This window comes from Rana temporaria, chromosome 4, assembly GCF_905171775.1.
Source record: "Rana temporaria chromosome 4, aRanTem1.1, whole genome shotgun sequence".
Lineage (NCBI taxonomy): Eukaryota > Metazoa > Chordata > Amphibia > Anura > Ranidae > Rana > Rana temporaria.
In genome coordinates this window covers 83,485,158-83,506,962 of record NC_053492.1, presented here as the reverse complement: position 1 = coordinate 83,506,962, position 21,805 = coordinate 83,485,158, and the positions used below count along the sequence as shown (strand labels likewise).

General features: G+C 40.8%; 1 protein-coding gene across 1 annotated transcript in view; it reads left to right on the top strand.

Annotated features, from left to right (window-relative positions):
* The window catches only part of NBAS (NBAS subunit of NRZ tethering complex), a 975,710-nt gene that overhangs the window by 648,438 nt on the left and 305,467 nt on the right, over positions 1 to 21,805 (top strand). Inside the window, exons 43-44 of the mRNA XM_040348578.1 lie at positions 3,067 to 3,317; positions 12,074 to 12,408. Of these exons, the coding sequence (XP_040204512.1) occupies positions 3,067 to 3,317; positions 12,074 to 12,408 (586 nt within the window). The remainder of the gene's footprint in view (positions 1 to 3,066; positions 3,318 to 12,073; positions 12,409 to 21,805) is intronic.

The following is a 21,805-nucleotide window of genomic DNA, read 5'->3' as shown; positions in this document are numbered from 1 at the left end:
AGGAACTGTGAAAAAAAAATCAAGCCCACTTCCTCTCTTCACCTCTTCCTCTCTTCGGGAGTTTTACTTCTTAGGCCTTAAACCTTGGCCTTTGGCTTTTTGCTGGTCCCTAAGACTGTCTTCCATACTACGTCTGTGTTCTTGCGCCCCTCTCTCAGTTCACCCAGTTTTCCTTGCCCTCTGTTCTTCAGGTTTTCTCAGCTTTTTTAGTTGTAGCTTCTTTCTGCACGTGCACAGGTCCACTTGTTTGAGTATCTCCTGATACCCAAGGCTTCCTCAATCCACTGAGACCTCTAGGTTTCCTCAGTCCTCCGAACTCATAGTTGTCTCCACACTTTCATTCCTCCAGACTCGTTTGGCTGTCTTGACTCTCTCAGCCCTCCAGCAGAAGTACTGTCTCCGGAGACTTCTTCCTTCCCAAAGATCTTTGAAGTCTCCAAACTCCAGAACCCAATACCAGAACCAAGAGAAAGTTTAAAAACCACCTTCCTGCACTCAAAATCAATATTGCGGAGTCCAGCACTCTGCATTCGTGCCAACCCTGTGTCCCTTCTACTTTTCTTTTCACAGTAGCAGGGCCTTGTTGTCAGGAAAGGTTCCATCCGCTGGTGCTATTTATTACCAGGCTCGCAGTGCTGCGTCTCACCAGCAGGTGTCTCCTGACAGTTCCAAACTGTCAGGAGAACTCCTTCCTGCTGGTGTTATATCACCCTTGGGACGCAGTACTGGTTTCCACCAGCGGATGGACCCCGGCAGTATGGAGCATGCGGCCCTTTCTGCGCTCAGGTGTGACCTGAACGTAATTACCACACCTTTATATACCCGGCGTGTGCAAGCATACCTCGCCCTGGTATTTTTCTACTATCTTGATCCTGAGCCTGCTATCCGGACCCTGAGCCTGCTACCCGACCGGATCTGACCTGACCTGATCCCTATCCCAAGCCCATCCTGGACCTGTCCTCCCTGTTTACCTTGGATCCTGTTTACTTTGTATTCCTGCCTTGCAGCCTGTCCATCCATCCTCTCCCTGCTATGTGCTGTTCCCATCCGCACCCGTCTGCTGATATTTCCTGGTATATGATCTCGGCCTGGCTTTGTTTACGATTACGGTATCTCCCCTTGATTTGTATATACTACTTGCTGTTAATTGCGCACTGGTTGTTTCACATGTTTGTCACCTTGTGAATAAACACCTTTTATTTCACTTACATACATGTTTGGTCTCCTCTGTGTAGTCACACAGTCTGGTCTGCCAGCTTCTCTGACACTTGTACTATCTATTTATCTATCTATATGTGTATATATATATATATATATATATATATATATATATATATATATAAACACACACACACACACACACACAGTATCTCACAAAAGTGAATAAACCCCTCACATTTTTGTAAATGTTTTATTATATATTTTCATGTGATACACTGAAGAAATTACACTTTGCTACAATGTAATGTAATGAGTGTACAGCTTGTATAACTGTAAATTTGCTCTCCCCTCAAAATAACTCAATGGACAGCCATTAATGTCAAAATTTTATATTTCATAAAAAAGCACTGGGCAAGGTAGAGCAGGAGTACATGAAGAGGCCCCTTGTATATTCCATGTATTCCAGCTACCTGTAATTTCCTGCCATGATTAAACAGTCAGATGTCTCTCCATCTGACATTCTAAAGTACCCAAAGAACTTTAGTTGTGTCATTAGAAAAAGTAATACATATTAGTTCTATCTATGGATTACTTTTTAGGAAAATATACACAAATTTGCTAATGATAGAATATAGTTATAGGCTGTAGTAATGTTTCTCCCTCTCTTCCCAGTAGCGGCAGAGTTTTGGTGGTTCATCATTTTTTGTCTGTCGATTTCTCAGTAGCCATTCTAATGTAGCAATTTAGCCTAAGTGTAAATGAGAGATGGTCGTACTGCATGCATGCCAGGCATAATTTAATCAGAAGAAATTACCTGGATTCATCATTCATTAAAGTGAGTTTTAAAGATGATCTCTCAGAGATTCTCTGAAGAATTGCACTTGAATCAAAACGGGTTGCTCATACACAGCTGAAATGAACTCTTCATCATTAGATTTTTAGGCCCCTTAAGGACTTAATTTTCTTTTATGGATGGAAAGTTACAGCCGAGAGTCAGAGAATATATTTCAGACATCGGGAGACATAAAATACATCATTGCATTCATGGTCTGCAAGGGTGATGTGTCTGCTTTTTTCTCCAGAATATTTTAGATATTGTGCATTTAAAGTATCCAGTGAAATCACTATTGGGCTGTTATACCCAATTGTACTAAAGGCCAACAATTTATTTTAAAAAGAGTAGCCCTAGGTAGTAGTAACTTCATACTTTAACATACAGCCCACCTAATATACTTTTAAAGCAAGTTTTGCATAAAACTTGCCTGTCTTCATGCCTGTCTTCTACGTCTTCTACTTCTAGTTCACTGCAGCCTTTTTGACAGATGATCCAATGCAATGTATTATTTTCTCAGGCTCCATTGAGTGTTTGAAAAAGTCGGAGCCTTTTGTCAGGCTATATTGGGTGTTTGTAAAAGCCTGAGCCCTGCTCAGGACCTGTAAACACCCTCCAGATAGTCTGCACCAGTCAAGATCTCAAAATGTATAAACCTTTTTTTAATTAGTAGGATTAAATTCCATATCCTACAGTTTATACAGCACTGACAAGGGGCGCATATATTTGTGAAATTTTTTTTTGGACCACCTTGGTCCAAACAAACTTATAAAAGTTAAAACTGGAGCTAGACTTTAAAGTTGCTTAGCATTTGGCAAACATTATGACTTTTGAACAGCACAAAAACACCCTGGAAATAAATACAAATGACAAAATGATTCTCATTTGTGAATTACAGTATGTTTTCAATCAAAAGACTGAGTTATAACTTTTTGGTATACTGTATAATATCGTGAAAATGCAATATTTGTGCAGTGGAAAACTGTCATGCAATTTTTAAATTATTTTGCAGTGGTGTCCATGTGTTCCTTCTTCTGTGAGGCTAAAATTGTTTTGCATTTTATTCCTTGCAGGTTGACTACAGCAGAAATTGAGGCACGAGCACAGTCTCTCAGCCTGTTTGAGACTTTGAAAACCGACCCTCAGTTGTTTTATGAGCACATGACAAAATATGTGTATCCAACTATTGAAGGCAAGGACCTTTATCGACTGCTCTACTATTATACTCTCCTGGAGCAGTGTGGTTGTTCCCAGTATATTACACACGCTATTAATCCTGAGTGTCATGTAAAACTCCTGAAGAAACTGAAAGCAGTGGCACAAGGTATGACTCTCATTGCCTCCATTTTTAAAGTGGTTCTAGCATTATATATAGTATCAGAGGAATAAGCTGTAATGCTTACTATATTCCTCAATCTGGCAGGCTTCTACCATACTGTGCATCCAGTATCCCAAAGCCTGTTTTCAAACACGCTGTGGCTGACGGTCCCACATACATTGCAAGATCAGTAGCCCTGCATTGTAAGTGTGGACAGTGAAGACCCACCCATGCTTTGAATTGTGGGTGAAAATTGGTGAGTGTTGAAAGCCTGCCAGAACAATGAATGAGGTAAGTATTACAGCCTATTCCTCTACCCTAGACATTTAACACTTGCAATGGGGGGTTATTTGTTCCATTACAAGTATTGTACATGTATGTTAACACTTTTATGACCAGTTTCTTGAAAACTAGATGATCAGACCAAGGTTCAGCAGTGTCAATATGCATCATTTAAAGTGTTAACGCCACTTGTGTTGAGAAAAAAAACATTCCTCTCTGGGTGATCTATGTACATTGCAAGGATTATAACAACCTTTGTTGCAGAGTCCGACTTTTTGTTATTCAGAAGAAATCACTGTTTGTTCCTCTGTGCCCCTGTGTTTAGTTGGTCTAATGGAAATGGTTTCATAATTATCAATCGGCTGTGCAGCTTCAGAGCACTAATAAGGAAAGCAGCTGGGCCTGCATCCCTTTAGATGTGTTCCTTTTGTTTAATATATATTTTTTTTTATTGATAGAAATAGACAATACAATAAAAGTAAGTCAACTCTCCAAATAGGCATCAATACAGAGTAGTAAATTGGAAAGTATACCAAATGATGCATCATAGAGAACACAAGCATTTAAATTTGTCTATAAATGAAGAAAAAGAAAAAAGAAAAGAGGATAGGAAAAAGATGGAGAAAAAGAGATTAGAGGGATGTAGGATGGGTAAGCAGGGAAGGGTAGGGAAGGGCGGGGAGGGAGAGCTGGGTCACATGGCAATCGTATCAAGCATATCACTAATCGGACTTATTTAGTAAGATATCAAGAGTAATGGGAAACCATGTCAGGGAGTGGGATAAAGGGTCACAATTTGGTGAACGACCGCCTCATGTGGCTTCAGACCCGTAAGGGGGCGAAGAAATAATATCTAAATAGCACTGTGTAGAGATGAATGAAGACCAGGACGCCCAGATTCGGGAGTGTTGTTCACTGGTGTCTCTTGCAATGTGAGTGAGTTCTTCCATGAGGCTAACCTCAGAAATCTTTTGTAACCATGTTTTAATGGAAGGAGTTTCAGGTTGACCCCAGAGACGAGGGATAATGGCTTTGGCTGTATTAAGAAGGTGTGGAGTGATTGAACGCTTGTATTTGCCAATGGGCCTAGAGGTGGCGTGGAAGATTTAGATGTGTTCCTATTGGGCGTATCTCACCATTTTTTTTGTTCCAGGGGATGCCTGAAATTTGGTTTGTATCTTAGGGAAGACTTCTGGGAAAATTGGTGAGCCAATCGCACTAGCAAAAAATTATGTTTCTGGGGGGTAGTCGGAACACGTTCTCTGTAACAAATCCAGGTAGCCATATTGCATTGCATTTTCCGAAAATTACAGCGGCTGCAGATTGAAAAGGAAAGGTCCTTTTTTTTTTTTAAATCAGAAAAATATTTTATTGGGCCAATCACAACAATATACAGAATACATTGCACAAAACGTACGTACAACGAAAAGGCATTGCTGTGTATACATAAAAGACATAGATACGACTTGCATATAGAGTAACTTATTGGCACCAAAAAACAATACGATGACACATCATACCAAAGAATGGAGTAATCATAACAAAATTTCCCCTTTGCGCTGAATCGGACAGAGATACCTCGCCAGTCCAGTACAACAAAAAAGAACCAAAGGGCCAACGGGCCACTTAGAAAACTTTATCAACCAGAAATTATATACCCAGTCGAACCTACTCCCTCCAGACACAAATAACTCCTACCCCAAACATCCAGCTTGCACGCTAAATAGCTGAGATGTGGACCAATTTCCCCACCAATATATGGCTCTCTTAGACTTGCAGCAGACAAGTCAGAACTAGTCTCGGGGGAGCAAGCTCCGGAGTCTCCAACCAGGCCCCCCATATACTATGGGAAAGGTCCTTTTTTAATAACATTCAATTACAATATGACTTATGCCGCAAACTGTATATGCTATGTAACTTTTTCCTTTCTTTGCTATTTTTTTTCCCCATGAAAGGGGAGTTGCTCTTTAACTTGACAACAAAATGAATGATTTTTCCGTTTGACATGGGGCCAGGAAAACACACAGATGAGCATTCCTAGTTCTTTGCTGCTAGTTTAATGTTCTTATGGCAAGAGGTATGAAACTGACTTAAAAAGGTGTATTGCAGTTAGTTATAAAACACATTTACACAAAAAGCAATAAATATCTGGCAAATATTCTCTCCCTCCTTCACTGTAATAAATAAATAAATAATATAGCAACTCTTGTTGCATAAAAAAAATGTAGAAACTATTTATATTTTTATTATTATTATTATTATTATTATTATTATTATTTGGCCTTTATGTAGATGCAGGGGTAGTACATTTACATCAGTCCCTGCCCCCAAGGAGATTACAATCTAAGGTCCCTAAATAACATTAATACATACACATACTAGGGCTAATTTAGACAGTTGTCAATTATTGGAGACTTTTGTTTGCAGTTAGTGTGTTTGATTACTATGTATTATGGCCACCTTGATAATTGACCCCTTGAATCCCTCCTTGACTGACCTTAAAACTGATATATATATATATATATATATATATATATATATATATATATATATATATATATATATATATATATATATATATATAGGCATAATAAATATATATATATATATATAGGCATAATAAATATAATTATAATTTGTGTAAATGCTTCTAAAGTACTGTATTAAATCAAATAGTGTACTAAACATATATAAATTCATATGTGCATATGTTTTATGTAAAATACAAGTACATTATAAAAAATACATAAAAATTTATCCAAATAAAGGGCAAATATACAATCCTCCACACTCATCTACTTCTGTGTGAAATTCCTGGGCAGATAACACCACCAAAGGAAAGATTGTGCCACCGAAGCCACTCCACCACAAAGAGTTAATAAGCTCCTTACCAGACTATTAGATCTCACACAGAGATCAAAGAACGCCTTGCTGCTCAGGAGCTACATAAATCCCAATCCAGGAGATAACACACTCTTCCTTTCTAAGTCAGTTTACTCAATAGAGGGGATTAAGGTGCAGAGGAGGCCAACAAAGTGTAGTATTTTAAGCAAACCATTTATTAAAATAATAAGTTTACATGTACAAGATACATGGATTCAAACAGCATGTAACTTCGTACACAAGTACCTTACGAGCTTCCACCCGGTGTGCGGAATGACGTCAAATGTGAGTCCCCCACCCAACAAGTTTCTCCATAACCAGTGTTGTCAGAGGAACCTAGGCCCCATCTGTTTATATACATAATCATATGGTTTCAGATGTGTGTGTTGTAAATAGTCGCATATAGATATGAATATAAAGCTAAAACATCACAAAGGGTATATTTTTACAGTGTGTGTGCATTTATTATATATACATACAAACACGCACGCACACAGTAGCTAGCAGTGAATTTGCTACACGTCTATTATATGAAAGGCCTTCAGTACCTTGGAGAGCTCTCAGGAACAACATAACAGTGCGACATTTACAGGCTGGTTAGTTTGTGACTTGTATGCAGAAATTGCTTATCATTGTGTAGAAAGGTTTCTGCATCACAGGTAATGGCAACAAAGAAATGACAAAGCAATGATTATGTTGTCAGAAGATAGAACAAGGGATTTTTGAGCCCCGGGCACAGAGCTTGTACTAATACTACTTTCTCCTACCCGAAACCTCAGGCCACTTCCCATTTTTATTCTTTTGAATCCATGATTTCCATCATCATTGTCCTGTGTTTTTTTTTTTTCCAGGCATAATGACAACTCTCATAAAAATATAATATTTGTAATAGTCAGATTTACTTTGCAGACCGTGGGCTAGATTCAGATAGCCCTGCGTAATGTTGTGCGGGCGTAACGTATCTCTGATACGTTACGCCGCCGTAAATTAGGGTACAAGTTCCGTATTCCGAAAGAACTTGCGCCCTAAGTTACGGCGGCGTAACGTATGTGCTCCGGCGTAAGCCCGCCTAATTCAAATTTGGATGATGTGGGTGTGTTTTATTTAAATTTAGTGTGACCCCAGTGCGCATGCTCGAAATTCCGCCGCAAATCGTCAATGCTTTAGACGTAAACGTAACTTACGTACAGCCCTATTCGCGAACGACTTACGCAAACAACGTAAAAATTTCAAAATTTGATGCGGGAACGACGTCCATACTTTAACATTGCATACGCCTCATATAGCAGGGGTAACTTTACGCCGGAAAAAGCCTAACGTAAACGATGTAAAAAAATGCGCCGGGCGTACGTACGTTTGTGAATCGGCGTATCTACCTAATTAGCATATACCTTGCGTAAATCGACGGAAGCGCCACCTAGCGGCCAGCGTAAAATTGCAACTAAGACGACGGCGTAAGAGACTTACGCCGCTCGGATCTTAGTCAAATCTATGCGTAACTGATTCTAAGAATCAGGCGCATAGATACGACACCGCAACTCAGAGATACGACGGCGTATCTGGAGATACGCCGTTGTATCTCGTACCTGAATCTAGCCCCTTATTGGTATTATTAAAGCTAACCTCCAGCAGTGGTCAGCTTATATTCATTCATTCATGCATGCAGTATAGGTACATTATAATGTCTAGGTGAGACAGATTTGGGAAGTCCAGCCATATGGCTATATTGTTTGAGGAACAATGAAATTATTTTTTGGGGTCTGCATACATACAGTGAGGAAAATAAGTATTTGAACCCCCTGCTATTTTGCAAGTTCTCCCACTTGGAAATCATGGAGGGGTCTGAAATTGTCATCGTAGGTGCATGTCCACTGTGAGAGACATAATCAAAAAAAAATTTCCAGAAATCACAATTTATGATTTTTTAACTATTTATTTGTATGATACAGCTGCAAATAAGTATTTGAACACCTGTCTATCAGCTAGAATTCTGACCCTCAAAGACCTGTTAGTCTGCCTTTAAAATGTCCACCTCCACTCCATTTATTATCCTAAATTAGATGCACCTGTTTGAGGTCATTAGCTGCGTAAAGACACCTGTCCACCCCATACAATCAGTAAGAATCCAACTACTAACATGGCCAAGACCAAAGAGCTGTCCAAAGACACTAGAGACAAAATTGTACACATCCACAAGGCTGGAAAGGGCTACCGGGAAATTGCCAAGCAGCTTGGTGAAAAAAGGTCCACTGTTGGAGCAATCATTAGATAATGGAAGAAGCTAAACATGACTGTCAATCTCCCTCGGACTGGGGCTCCATGCAAAATCTCACCTCGTGGGGTCTCAATGATCCTAAGAAAGGTGAGAAATCAGCCCAGGACTACACGGGAGGAGCTGGTCAATGACCTGAAAAGAGCTGGGACACCCGTTTCCAAGGTTACTGTTGGTAATACACTAAGACGCCATGGTTTGAAATCATGCATGGCACGGAAGGTTCCCCTGCTTAAACCAGCACATGTCAAGGCCCATCTTAAGTTTGCCAATGACCATTTGGATGATCCAGAGGAGTCATGGGAGAAAGTCATGTGGTCAGATGAGACCAAAATAGAACTTTTTGGTCATAATTCCACTAACCGTGTTTGGAGGAAGAAGAATGATGAGTACCATCCCAAGAACACCATCCCTACTGTGAAGCATGGGGGTGGTAGCATCATGCTTTGGGGGTGTTTTTCTGCACATGGGACAGGGCGACTGCACTGTATTAAGGAGAGGATGACCGGGGCCATGTATTGCGAGATTTTGGGCAACAACCTCCTTCCCTCAGTTAGAGCTTTGAAGATGGGTCGAGGCTGGGTCTTCCAACATGACAATGACCCGAAGCACACAGCCAGGATAACTAAGGAGTGGCTCTGTAAGAAGCATATCAAGGTTCTGGCGTGGCCTAGCCAGTCTCCAGACCTAAACCCAATAGAGAATCTTTGGAGGGAGCTCAAACTCCATGTTTCTCAGCGACAGCCCAGAAACCTGACTGATCTAGAGAAGATCTGTGTGGAGGAGTGGGCCAAAATCCCTCCTCCAGTGTGTGCAAACCTGGTGAAAAACTACAAGAAACGTTTGACCTCTGTAATTGCAAACAAAGGCTACTGTACCAAATATTAACATTGATTTTCTCAGGTGTTCAAATACTTATTTGCAGCTGTATCATACAAATAAATAGTTAAAAAAATCATACATTGTGATTTCTGGATTTTTTTTTTTTTATTATGTCTCTCACAGTGGACATGCACCTACGATAACAATTTCAGACCCCTCCATGATTTCCAAGTGGGAGAACTTGCAAAATAGCAGGGTGTTCAAATACTTATTTTCCTCACTGTACATACACCTTCCATTGCACCCAAAGTATGTCCCAACAAATAACCTATAAGGCATTTATATTGATGTATTAAATTAGAACTCCAGAAAAATATGAGAAACATTACCCATTCCATTTATTCATTCATTAGAACAGTTATCAAACACCTTTTTAATAGACCTTGTGTATGTATCTGAATGCATCTTCTGTATTTCTGTTATCTTCAACACAGCTGCTCGCACATTATGGGAAGAAGAGTCAGACGGTCAGTGAGTCCTGGCCCGGGGAACTTGCTTACAGAAACAAAGAGCAGAGAGAGGATCACATACTCATGCTTGTGTTCCATCATTTTTTCAGTTGGCAAAGAAATGGAATGTCAGTAACCAAACTGCATTTCTTAACAGCTGTGGACAAAAGTGAGGTCACTGTGCTGTCTGCTAGCAGTGCCTGGCTCACAAAACTGAAAAGAAAACATTTTTTGGTAGTTGAAGATCACATATATATTTAGCAGTTTAAGGAAAGTTCAGATTTTAAAAAGCTTGGAGGTGACTTTAAAATCTTGACTTTGCCTCCTACTATTAGGTAGTAGCTGTACACACAATAATAGCATACTTACTTTAAACCAACACAAGGTACAGTGCATCATCAGGAAAGTATTCACAGCTTCACTTTTTCCACATTTTGTTATGTTACAACCTTTTTCCAAAATGGATTACATTCATTATTTTCCTCAAAATTCTACAAACAATACCCCCTAATGACTACGTCAAAGAAGTTTGTTTGAAATCTTTGCAAATTTATTAAAAATGAAAAAAAAAAAGTATTCACGACCTTTGCTCAATACTTTGTTGAAGCACCTATGGCACCAATTACTGCCTCAAGTCTTTTTGAGTATGATGCTACTAACTTGGCACACCTATTATTGGGCAGTTTATCCCATTCTTCTTTGTAGGACTTGTCAAGAGCCATCAGGTTGGATGGGGAGCGTCGGTGAACAGCCATTTTCAGATTGCTCCAGAGATGTTCACTCAGGTTCAAATCTGGGCTCTGGCTGGGCCACTCAAGGCGATTGACAGAGTTGTCCCATAGCCACTCCTTTGTTATCTTGGCTGTGTCCTTAGGGTCATTGTCCTGTTGGAAGATGAATCTCCCCCGAAGGCAAAGGTCCAGAGTGCTTTGGAGCAGGTTTTCTTTAAGGATGTCTCTGTACATTGCTGCATTCATCTTTCCCTGGATCCTGACTAGTCTCCCAGTTCCTGCTGCTGCCACCATCATGCTTCACTGTAGGGATGGTATTTTCCAGGTGATGAGCAGTGGCTAGTTTCCTCCAGAGATGAAGCTTGCCATTCAAGCTAAAGAGTTCAATCTTTGTTTCATTACACCAGAGACATTTGTTTCTCATGGTCAGAGAGTCCTGCAGGTGCTTTTTGGCAAACTCCAGGCAGGCTGTCATCTGCCTTTTACTGAGAAGTGGCTTTCATCTGGCCACTCTAATATACATCAGGGTTCTTGGTCACCTCCCTGACTAAGACACTTCTCCCCCAATCACTCAGTTTGGCCAGGTGGCCGCTCTAGGAAGAGTCCTTGTGGTTCCAAACTTCTTCCATTTACAGATGATGGAGGCCACTGTGCCCATTGGGACCTTCAGTGCTGCAGAAATATTTATGTATCCTTTCCCAGATCTGTGCCTCGATACAATCATGTCTCGGATGTTTACAGACACTTTCCCTTGAACTTCATGGCTTGGTTTGTGCTCTGACATGCACTGTTAATTGTGGGACCTTATATAGACAGGCCTGTGCCTTTCCAAATCATATCCAATCAACTGCATTTACCACAAGTGGACTCAAATCAAGTTGTAGAAACATCTTAAGGATGATCAGTTGAAATAAGATGCACCTGAACTCAAATTTTGAGTGTCATGGCAAAGGCTGTGAATACTTATGTACATGGAATTTTTTTTGCTTTTTTTTATTTTTAATACATTTGCAAAGAATTCAAACAAACTTTTTTCATGTAGTCATTATGAGGTATTGTTTGTTTTATTTTGATGAAAATAATGAATTTGATTGATTTTGGAATAAGGCTGTAACATAACAAAATGTAGAAAAAGTGAAGCGATGTGAATACTTTCCGGATGCCACAGCCCTATCCAGGTTTTGGCTTAGTCGTATGATAGGGTTTGTTCATATGTCACAAAAAAAATTAAATAAAAAAATTGATGTAATGGTTTCTCAACAGGACTGGATTACAGAAAGATGTCTGACTCTAACTCAAGCCCACTGGAAGCTCTGAAGCCCATCCTCACCAGTCAAAATGTTTTGGCCATTTCTAAGCTGGCTTCCAGAATACCAGAGCTAGATGGCACCATGCTCTCTTCTAGCTCTGTGCATGGTACATGGCTGAAGAAACTCTTTTGGAATGGTGACCCCCAACTACTAAAGAAAACCCCACAATCTGCCAGTGAATGGAGCCAGGCATACGATATCTGCAAGAAGTATTTTGACAGGCTCAGCCCCAGTGATATCATTGCTTTCACTGATGAGATCACCTTTTCCTTACGTGCTGTCAGCCAGGTAACTATCATCTTAACGTTATTGTCAGTTGTTTTTGAGTGTTACTGTTATAAGCCTAAACAGCATGCAAAAAGTGTTTCATCAGATATGGTGTCCCGTCAGAATTGGTAACGGAAGTGACATTTTTTCGCCGCGATCTTGCTACATCCTGCATGCCTCCATAGTAAGGATGAGAAGGGGAAAGTGGGCCCGCCAGAGTTTTGCATTTTACACTTATATTTAACAGTAAAGTGAGATTATATGCTGAAATTCAGTACTTGGAACTCCGTCTGACTGTTATGATGTTGAATTTTAAAAGCAGCTGCAAGCCTGCTCATCTCATAGGTTTGGTAATCTGACAGAAGATTGCTGCTTTTAAAATTCAATATCTAACCAGTCAGATGGAGTTCTAAGCACTGTATTTGTCTATATAAACTCACTTTCCTGGTAAAAATAAGTGTAAAATCGAAAACTCCGGTGGGTGTAACAAGATGTCCGCTATCCCCCTTCTCAGAGTATCCTTACTATGGAGGAGTGCGGGGTGTAGCAAGATGGTGGTGACGGACCGTCACTTCCATTACCAATTCTGACAGGTCGTCAAATCTGAGGAAACACCTGCCCTACTTTTAGTTGTGATCCAAACTACTTCTGTGCAGCCCTTAAAGTGAAAGTTCAGCCAAAAATGAACTAACTCTAAATCTACTAGCAGCCACATTCTAACACTAATCTATCTAACCCTGTAAAGCAAAACTCGCTATACATACCTTTTCTGCAGCTTATCCAGTCCAAACTCCAGCAACGGATGCTGTGTATAAGAGACAGCTGACAACGGCTGGGAGACTCCTGGAAATGGCATCGCCTATAGACTTACTATGGGGCTTGTGTTGTCGACTGCCTCTCCTGCACATGCCTACACAGAGAAGCCGCTACTGACAGCTCAGTGTGGAACCAGAGCGACTTCAGAAAAGGTATGCATAGCTATTTTTGCTTTAAAGGGTTTGATAGGTTAGTCTTAGATTGTGCTTGCCAGTAGATTTAGTTTTTGGATGAACTTCTACTTTAAGTCTGGACACTTCTACCAGTAAGTCCTTGGTCTGAGCTCTAAGCCAATGGTCTATCATGTTTGTTGTAGGTTTGAACTGATACGACTATATTTAAGACCAAGCACCGATACTTTTTTCAAGTACTCGCCAATACTGATACTTTTTTTTAATGCTGTGGGACAGTGGCACTAATATGCAGCACTGTTAGGTGGCACTAAAGAGACGTGGTCTGTGTTAGTAGTTTTTTATATTTTTTTTTTTACAAAGGGGAAGTGGATGGTGTCAGTGTCAGTGTTTTTTTGAGACAGGGAAAGGGACTAAGGGCACCGATTCCCCAGTCCCTTTCTCTGCAGCCTTAGCTGCACTGAAAATGAATGGAGAGGAGACACAGGTTACGATGTTTCAGTTATGAATGGGCAGAGTCAGTGATTACTGACTCTATTCATTCATAAAAGAAAGGAGACGGTAAATGACAGATTTACCGGCTCCTTCCTCTGCTCTCCATCCAGACAGATCTGGGATAGAGGGAACCGGCAGGGGAGCCAGGGACCCGAAGAAAGGAAGGAGAACACCGGAGAGAGGAAGAAGGACCTGGATACCCGGAGAGAGGGAGGAGGGGCACTGCTGAGCGGGAGGAGGACACTGCTGAGAGGAAGGAGGAAGCTGAGGAGGACACAGGGAACAGTTGGGGTTGATCGGTGTGACGGTGGGGGAAGTTAAAAGCACCGATCTCCTTGTATAACTTCTAATAGAGCACCTGACAGCCGCGCGATGGAGAGGAGGAGAACGGCTGTCAGAAACGCTATACAGGGAGATTGGTGCTTTTATCTACCTCCACCGCCGCACCCATCACCTGTGAGGCTGCCCGGCCATCCTGCTGAGATTGAGGATGCCTGATCCGATACAACAGGTAACAAATTAGAAATCTGCACAAGTATCGATACTCGGGCAAATACTTGGTATTGGCTGGCACAGATGCTTCAGCAGGCATTTAGGAGGTGTATACATTGCACTATAGCTTGCGTAGGGCTGTGCCAGAACTCTTAATTCTGCTCAAACTGAAGTATTCTTCCACAGTGCTTCTGGGTTCAGCTTTGATCATTTGAAGCATGTGAATTCTTAAGTTTTCATATGTCACTTTTCTTGTGAGCATGTGACTGACTCTGTGTAACAGTACTTGGCCGGGCCTATCAGCACTGTCACATGGGCAACCCAGTGGGCTATGGCTGTCTAGTATATGTTTTTAGTGTGGTGTTAATTGATATTACCCTGTTGCTTTGCACTGCATTAGTAAAGCACATATTTAAGGCCTTTCCTAGAGGTACTAAAACACGTTTACTGTTATATGTATCTCCTTTGAAAAGATCTCCCCTTATATTGCATCTCAGTGATTGCCATGGCTGAGACAGGAAGTGAGGCATACCTTCTCCAACTGGTCAGCAATGAAAATCTCACAACTACTCTAGCCCTTTCATGCCCTTTTCAAAACAAAAAAGATTGATTTTCGCCCAAATCCTTTTTTTATAAGTAAAATTGGACAGATATTCACAATATACCGGTAATTGAAAGTCAAAAGTTAATTTTGCAGATGGTTTAGAATGGTACACATGTCTGAGTACAGGAAGAATCCTTCAATCAAATATATTTGGGGGACATAAATCATCTTCAAACTTGTGAATATTCATGCATCATATGCTTGTGTCTGTAAAATGATCCATTGTAATTATTAAGTGGCATCTTTTTTCCTTGCTACAATAATTAGCTTTTTTTCCCTTTTAACTTTTTAATTCCATCATTTACATACTGATGTGTGAAGTATTTGTATGTTACTGTATTGTATTTTTTTTGTTTTTGCATTAAGTTTGGTTAGTGACTATAAATATTTTTTTCCCATTTTATTTTGCTCACAACTTCCCATCTGCCTCGCACATAAAATAGTTTTGGCTGCGCGGTTAAATGTGCAGGCTACGTGCCCTGCAGACCTGACAAACTGGCAAGATGAATGTACAGGGATGCTAAGTGGGCTTTGTGTCCAGGCATGAGTGCCTGTAGTGCCCTACATTCAGAGTGGCAACGACCAGGCATTTTCAGAATAGTAAACAGACTGTTAAAGTTAGATATATGTGTTTTCTTTTGTATTAATAATATGCAGTGCAATTTATATGTCATCAAACTATAATAAGGATTTAGAAAATATGGGCTTCCTTAAATCCACAAATGTTGGCCACAGGTAAGATATTTCTAGGCCCATTGACTATGTGCCTCTTTTCAGCCTTTATTATTGGACATATGTGTTGTTGATCTGTCATTATGTTTTCCTAGCTCGTGAAAAAACATTAAATGAGTTCTGTACTGTACTTGAAGAGATTGGTGTGTGCCCCACTGTCATAACATCATCTTCTATGTAGAAGCAGTAACGTTCAACAGGATTTGTTCTGCAAAAAAAAAAGAAATTTCACCAGTCATCTGTAGCTTCCCTGACACTATGCTGGGGTATGGTTCTGACACTCATTAAAGCTGTGGTAGCCGTTTGGAAGAGTGGCAAATATTGTCAATATACAGGAAAGATAAAAAAGGCTTAACTTTAAGAGAGCAATTTTTCCAAGGATGAGGGCTGCTCTCCAAGACTTAGACTGGGAGGGAATATTGCCATTGATGGACACAGAACAGAAAAGTGAATTCTTCAAAAAAGACTGTATGCAAACTCACTGCAAAGTATATTCCCATGGACAATAAGTTTAAAAGGCTAAAACTCAAACCTAAGAGTTTGTTAGAGTGAGGGGCTAATAGAGAGTGAAACCCATGTCCCATACACGCTACACCTAAGGGGCACCTGCCCAATATATATTAGAAAGAAAAAGGTTTTGTAGAAGAAGGGCTTTTAAATTGTAGTCCCCATGGTTAAGATAAAAAAATATATATATATATATATATATATATATATATATATATATATATATATATATATATATATATATATATGTATGTGTGTGTGTGTATGTATGTATGTATGTATATATATATATATATATATATATATATATACAGTGAGGAAAATAAGTATTTGAACACCCTGCTATTTTGCAAGTTCTCCCACTTGGAAATCATGGAGGGGTCTGAAATTGTTATCGTAGGTGCATGTCCACTGTGAGAGACATAATCAAAAAAAGAAATCCAGAAATCACAATGTATGATTTTTTTAACTATTTATTTGTATGATACAGCTGCAAATAAGTATTTGAACACCTAAGAAAATCAATGTTAATATTTGGTACAGTAGCCTTTGTTTGCAATTACAGAGGTCAAACGTTTCTTGTAGTTTTTCACCAGGTTTGCACACACAGGAGGAGGGATTTTGGCCCACTCCTCCACACAGATCTTCTCTAGATCAGTCAGGTTTCTGGGCTGTCGCTGAGAAACATGGAGTTTGAGCTCCCTCCAAAGATTCTCTATTGGGTTTAGGTCTGGAGACTGGCTAGGCCACGCCAGAACCTTGATATGCTTCTTACAGAGCCACTCCTTGGTTATCCTGGCTGTGTGCTTCGGGTCATTGTCATGTTGGAAGACCCAGCCTCAACCCATCTTCAAAGCTCTAACTGAGGGAAGGAGGTTGTTGCCCAAAATCTCGCAATACATGGCCCCGGTCATCCTCTCCTTAATACAGTGCAGTCGCCCTGTCCCATGTGCAGAAAAACACCCACAAAGCATGATGCTACCACCCCCATGCTTCACAGTAGGGATGGTGTTCTTGGGATGGTACTCATCATTCTTCTTCCTCCAAACACGGTTAGTGGAATTATGACCAAAAAGTTCTATTTTGGTCTCATCTGACCACATGACTTTCTCCCATGACTCCTCTGGATCATCCAAATGGTCATTGGCAAACTTAAGACGGGCCTTGACATGTGCTGGTTTAAGCAGGGGAACCTTCCGTGCCATGCATGATTTCAAACCATGACGTCTTAGTGTATTAACAACAGTAACCTTGGAAACGGTGGTCCCAGCTCTTTTCAGGTCATTGACCAGCTCCTCCCGTGTAGTCCTGGGCTGATTTCTCACCTTTCTTAGGATCATTGAGACCCCACGAGGTGAGATTTTGCATGGAGCCCCAGTCCGAGGGAGATTGACAGTCATGTTTAGCTTCTTCCATTTTCTAATGATTGCTCCAACAGTGGACCTTTTTTCACCAAGCTGCTTGGCAATTTCCCCGTAGCCCTTTCCAGCCTTGTGGAGGTGTACAATTTTGTCTCTAGTGTCTTTGGACAGCTCTTTGGTCTTGGCCATGTTAGTAGTTGGATTCTTACTGATTGTATGGGGTGGACAGGTGTCTTTATGCAGCTAATGACCTCAAACAGGTGCATCTAATTTAGGATAATAAATGGAGTGGAGGTGGACATTTTAAAGGCAGACTAACAGGTCTTTGAGGGTCAGAATTCTAGCTGATAGACAGGTGTTCAAATACTTATTTGCAGCTGTATCATACAAATAAATAGTTAAAAAATCATAAATTGTGATTTCTGGAAAAAAAAATTTTAGATTATGTCTCTCACAGTGGACATGCACCTACGATGACAATTTCAGACCCCTCCATGATTTCCAAGTGGGAGAACTTGCAAAATAGCAGGGTGTTCAAATACTTATTTTCCTCACTGTATATATATACCAATCATCATTATCAAGATAAAACGGTGTATGTATATATATATATATATATATATATATATATATATATATATATATATATATATATATATATAAAACTACCCTTTTTAGCTGTCATCATTGCCGTGGCACTGGTTTGTATCAACAGCCATCCTACTTCTAGAGCACCCTATTTTCTGCTAGCTCTCCAGACATATTTTTATTTTATTTTTTGTCTCGGACTAGTTGTTTCTTGTACAGTCTGCATGTAATAATGACTGGAGCTCAGGTCTCCAGTTTGCAGAACCAAGCAAGGGAAATAAAGATTTAAATTGATCTGAAGAGACTGCTCTAGAGGCACGTGACAAGGTCAGGAGCAGGAATGATTAGTGAAGACACAAGAGACAGGTTTTAAGCATAATGTGAACTGAGAATCAATTTTCTTCAAATTACATTATTTTTAAGCAGCTGTATGTTATTTCATTGCACATTTCCTCTGGCTGCAGTCTTCAATAACTTGATCATCTTTACAGATATTAATCTATCTGGAGATAAATGTCTTCATTTTTTTCCCTTAATTATAGGGCAGACTTTATAGTTTTGTTACGCAATTTAAACTTTTCTGTGAACATCAAGTAAGTCTGTGAACATCAAATAAGAATTTCTGTGTGACAAGACCCTTTTAAGTAATAATACAAAGGAGTTTCTCCAAAGTTTTCTGAGGATGGTGATCTGCAATTAAAGATTTGAACCAGCTTCGGAAATCTGAATTCTGAACAACCATTAAGTAGAGCTGTCAATTTAAATGAGTGGACTTCAGTCTGTCGAGTTATACAAGCAACAGCAGTATAGGAATATTGTATACTATACAGTATGATATTGGGGGCGTGAAAATATAAAGAATGCCACAGGAATCCTGTTGAAAAGATTGCCTTATATCCGGTTATGTCACCAGGTCAGGAAGTAAGAGGAAATCTCCTCAATGAAGAAGTTACATACCGTAGTTGGTGAGGTTGAAAAAAGACACAAGTCCATCAAATCCAACCTATGTGTGTGATTATAATTCAGTATTATGTTTGTATATCCATGTTGTTCAGGTGCTTATCTAATCGTTTTTTTAACTATAGATGACCCCCGCTGAGACCACCGCCTCTGGAAGGGGGTTCCACATCACGGCTGCTCTTACAGTAAAGAATCCTCTACGTAGTTTATGGTTAAACCTCTCTTCTTCAAATTTTAACGAGTGGCCACGTGTTTTGTTAAACTCCCTTCCGTGGAAAAGTTTTATCCCTATTGTGGGGTCACCAGTACCATATTTGTAAATTGAAATCATATGCCATCTCAAGCGTCTCTTCTCCAAAGAGAATAAGTCCTTGCAATCTTTCTTCATAACTAATATCCTCCGGACCCTTATTAGCTTTGTTGCTCTTCTTTGTATCGCTCCGTTTCCAGTACATCTTTCCTGAGGACTGGTGCCCAGAACTGAAAGAGGAGGTGTTCACTGAACCACATACTCTAGGTGCGGCTGGACCAGAGTCTTGTAGAGTGGGAGAAGTAAAGTAAAATGTTTAGCTAGTATTGTACAAAAACTGTAACTGAAAAGATCGTGAAACCTAATTCCACATTTTGTTTGGCGCTTTCACACATCCCTAAGTTTTTTTAAAAATAACAAACATGTACTACTTGCCTGCTCTGTGCAGTGTTTTTTCTTAGAGTAGCCCTGATCCTCCTACTCCTGGGTCCCCCAACTGCGCTCCTTCCCCCTCCCCTCCTGCCAATTGCCCTCCCAGCATGCTGCTTGCTATGGGGGCACTCAAGCTGAGCCGCTGTTCTGTGTGTTCATTCAGACACAGAGTTGCGGCTCAGCCCCACCACCCCTCTCTCCTCATTGGCTCACTGACTTTGACAGCAGTCTGAGCCCATGGCAGAAGAGGAGGGAGAATCCCGGACATCCGAGGCTCTCGTGCAACATTGATGGATGGGGCTCAGGTAAGTATTAGGGGACCTGAGGGAGGCTGCTGCACACAGAAGGTTTTTTTATCTTAATGCAAAGAAAGCATTACAATAAAAAAACTTCTGCCTTTAGAAACACTTTAAGTTCTTAAAGGGGTTGTAAAGGTAATTTTTTTTTTCCTAAATAGCTTCCTTTACCTTAGTGCAGTCCTCCTTCACTTACCTCATCCTTCGATTTTGCTTTTAAATGTCCTTATTTCTTCTGAGAAATGCTCACTTCCTGTTCTTCTGTCTGTAACTAGACACAGTAATGTGAGGCTTTCTCCCTGGTAGGGGGGGTATGCCTTCCCCCTCCTTTGGACAACAGGAGAGTCAGGACGCCCACTAACACACAGCTCCTATCTCTATCTGCAACATAGAGAGCACCCTGACCCTCCTTTTATCCAAGGGAGGGGGCGAGCACGACACTCCACACCAGGGAGAAAGCCTCACATTACTGTGTGGAGTTACAGACAGAAGAACAGGAAGTGAGGATTTCTCAGAAGAAATAAGGACATTTAAAAGCAAAATGGAAGGATGAGGTAAGGGAAGGAGGACTGCACTAAGGTAAAGGAAGCTATTTAGGAAAACAAAAATTACTTTCTTTATCGTACATCACGGGACACAGAGCGGCATATTCATTACTATATGGGTTATATGGAGTACCTTCAGGTGTTGACACTGGCAATCTTCAAACAGGAAATGCCCCTCCCTATATAACCCCCTCCCATAGGAGGAGTACCTCAGTTTTTACGCCAGTGTCTTAGGTGTTAGTCATGGTTTAGCTTGCCTCCGCATCCTTGGGATTAGGTGAGCTAACCGGTTCTGTCCAAAAAAGCCTCAGCGCTAAAGTGGTCAGTAACCGGACCCCAAACCCTTGGGGTATAGCCCATAATGCTTTTCTTTTTAGAGAGCTGGACCCTGGGCCCAGAACTTAGAAACCTTTGGGTGCCTAATGTTTCTGTTGCCAGAGTGCTATATGGGCCCAGGACAGTGGATCCTTCATAGGAACCCAGGGCCTGAAGGTCTAGACATCCCCACCGAGATGGGGGAAGATTGGGCCTCTTGCTTGGCAAAGTCCTGCGGCATGGAGCAGGTAAGTGAGGGGAAAACTTGCGGAACTTGGTTCTTAGCAGGTTTTTTCTGGGGGGTCACAGGGGACATGCCTAAAGTTATGCACTGCATCTGGCAAACTAGTCACATATCATAAAGATAGGATGGCTCTATATGTATTATTCCCCATAAAATGTGACCTCCCTTGTAGTGTTGGAAAAGCATTGAGTGGGGCCTGTGTCATATAAAGCAGTTTGCTGGAGCAGAGAGGTCCCTTCCTCCCAACCCCACCCCCCCCCCTGTCGGGAGGGGCATTTCCTGTTTGAGATTGCTGGGGGGGGAAGGGCGGGTCAGTGGCTTAAGGAAGGGGCGGCCCTTCCTTGTTTGTTCCATATAGCTCATTCAATACTTTGGAACTGGGGAGGAAAGACCAGAACGGCAAGCACGGGGCGCCGAGGACACACAGTGGCCAGAAAGAATATTGCAGTCTTCAGAAAGACTGTTTTCAAGCCTAGGAATAGGCTGTTTCTTTTCCATCTCATAGTTTTTCTTGCAATACTACTCAGGGGGACAGAATGTTTTTTCTTTCCTAGATTTGAAAAAAAAAAAAAAAAAAGATTTTTTTTTTGAAAAAAAAAAAAAAAAGTGTCATCTAGGGGAGAGGAAGCATTTTTTATCCCCCAAACAGG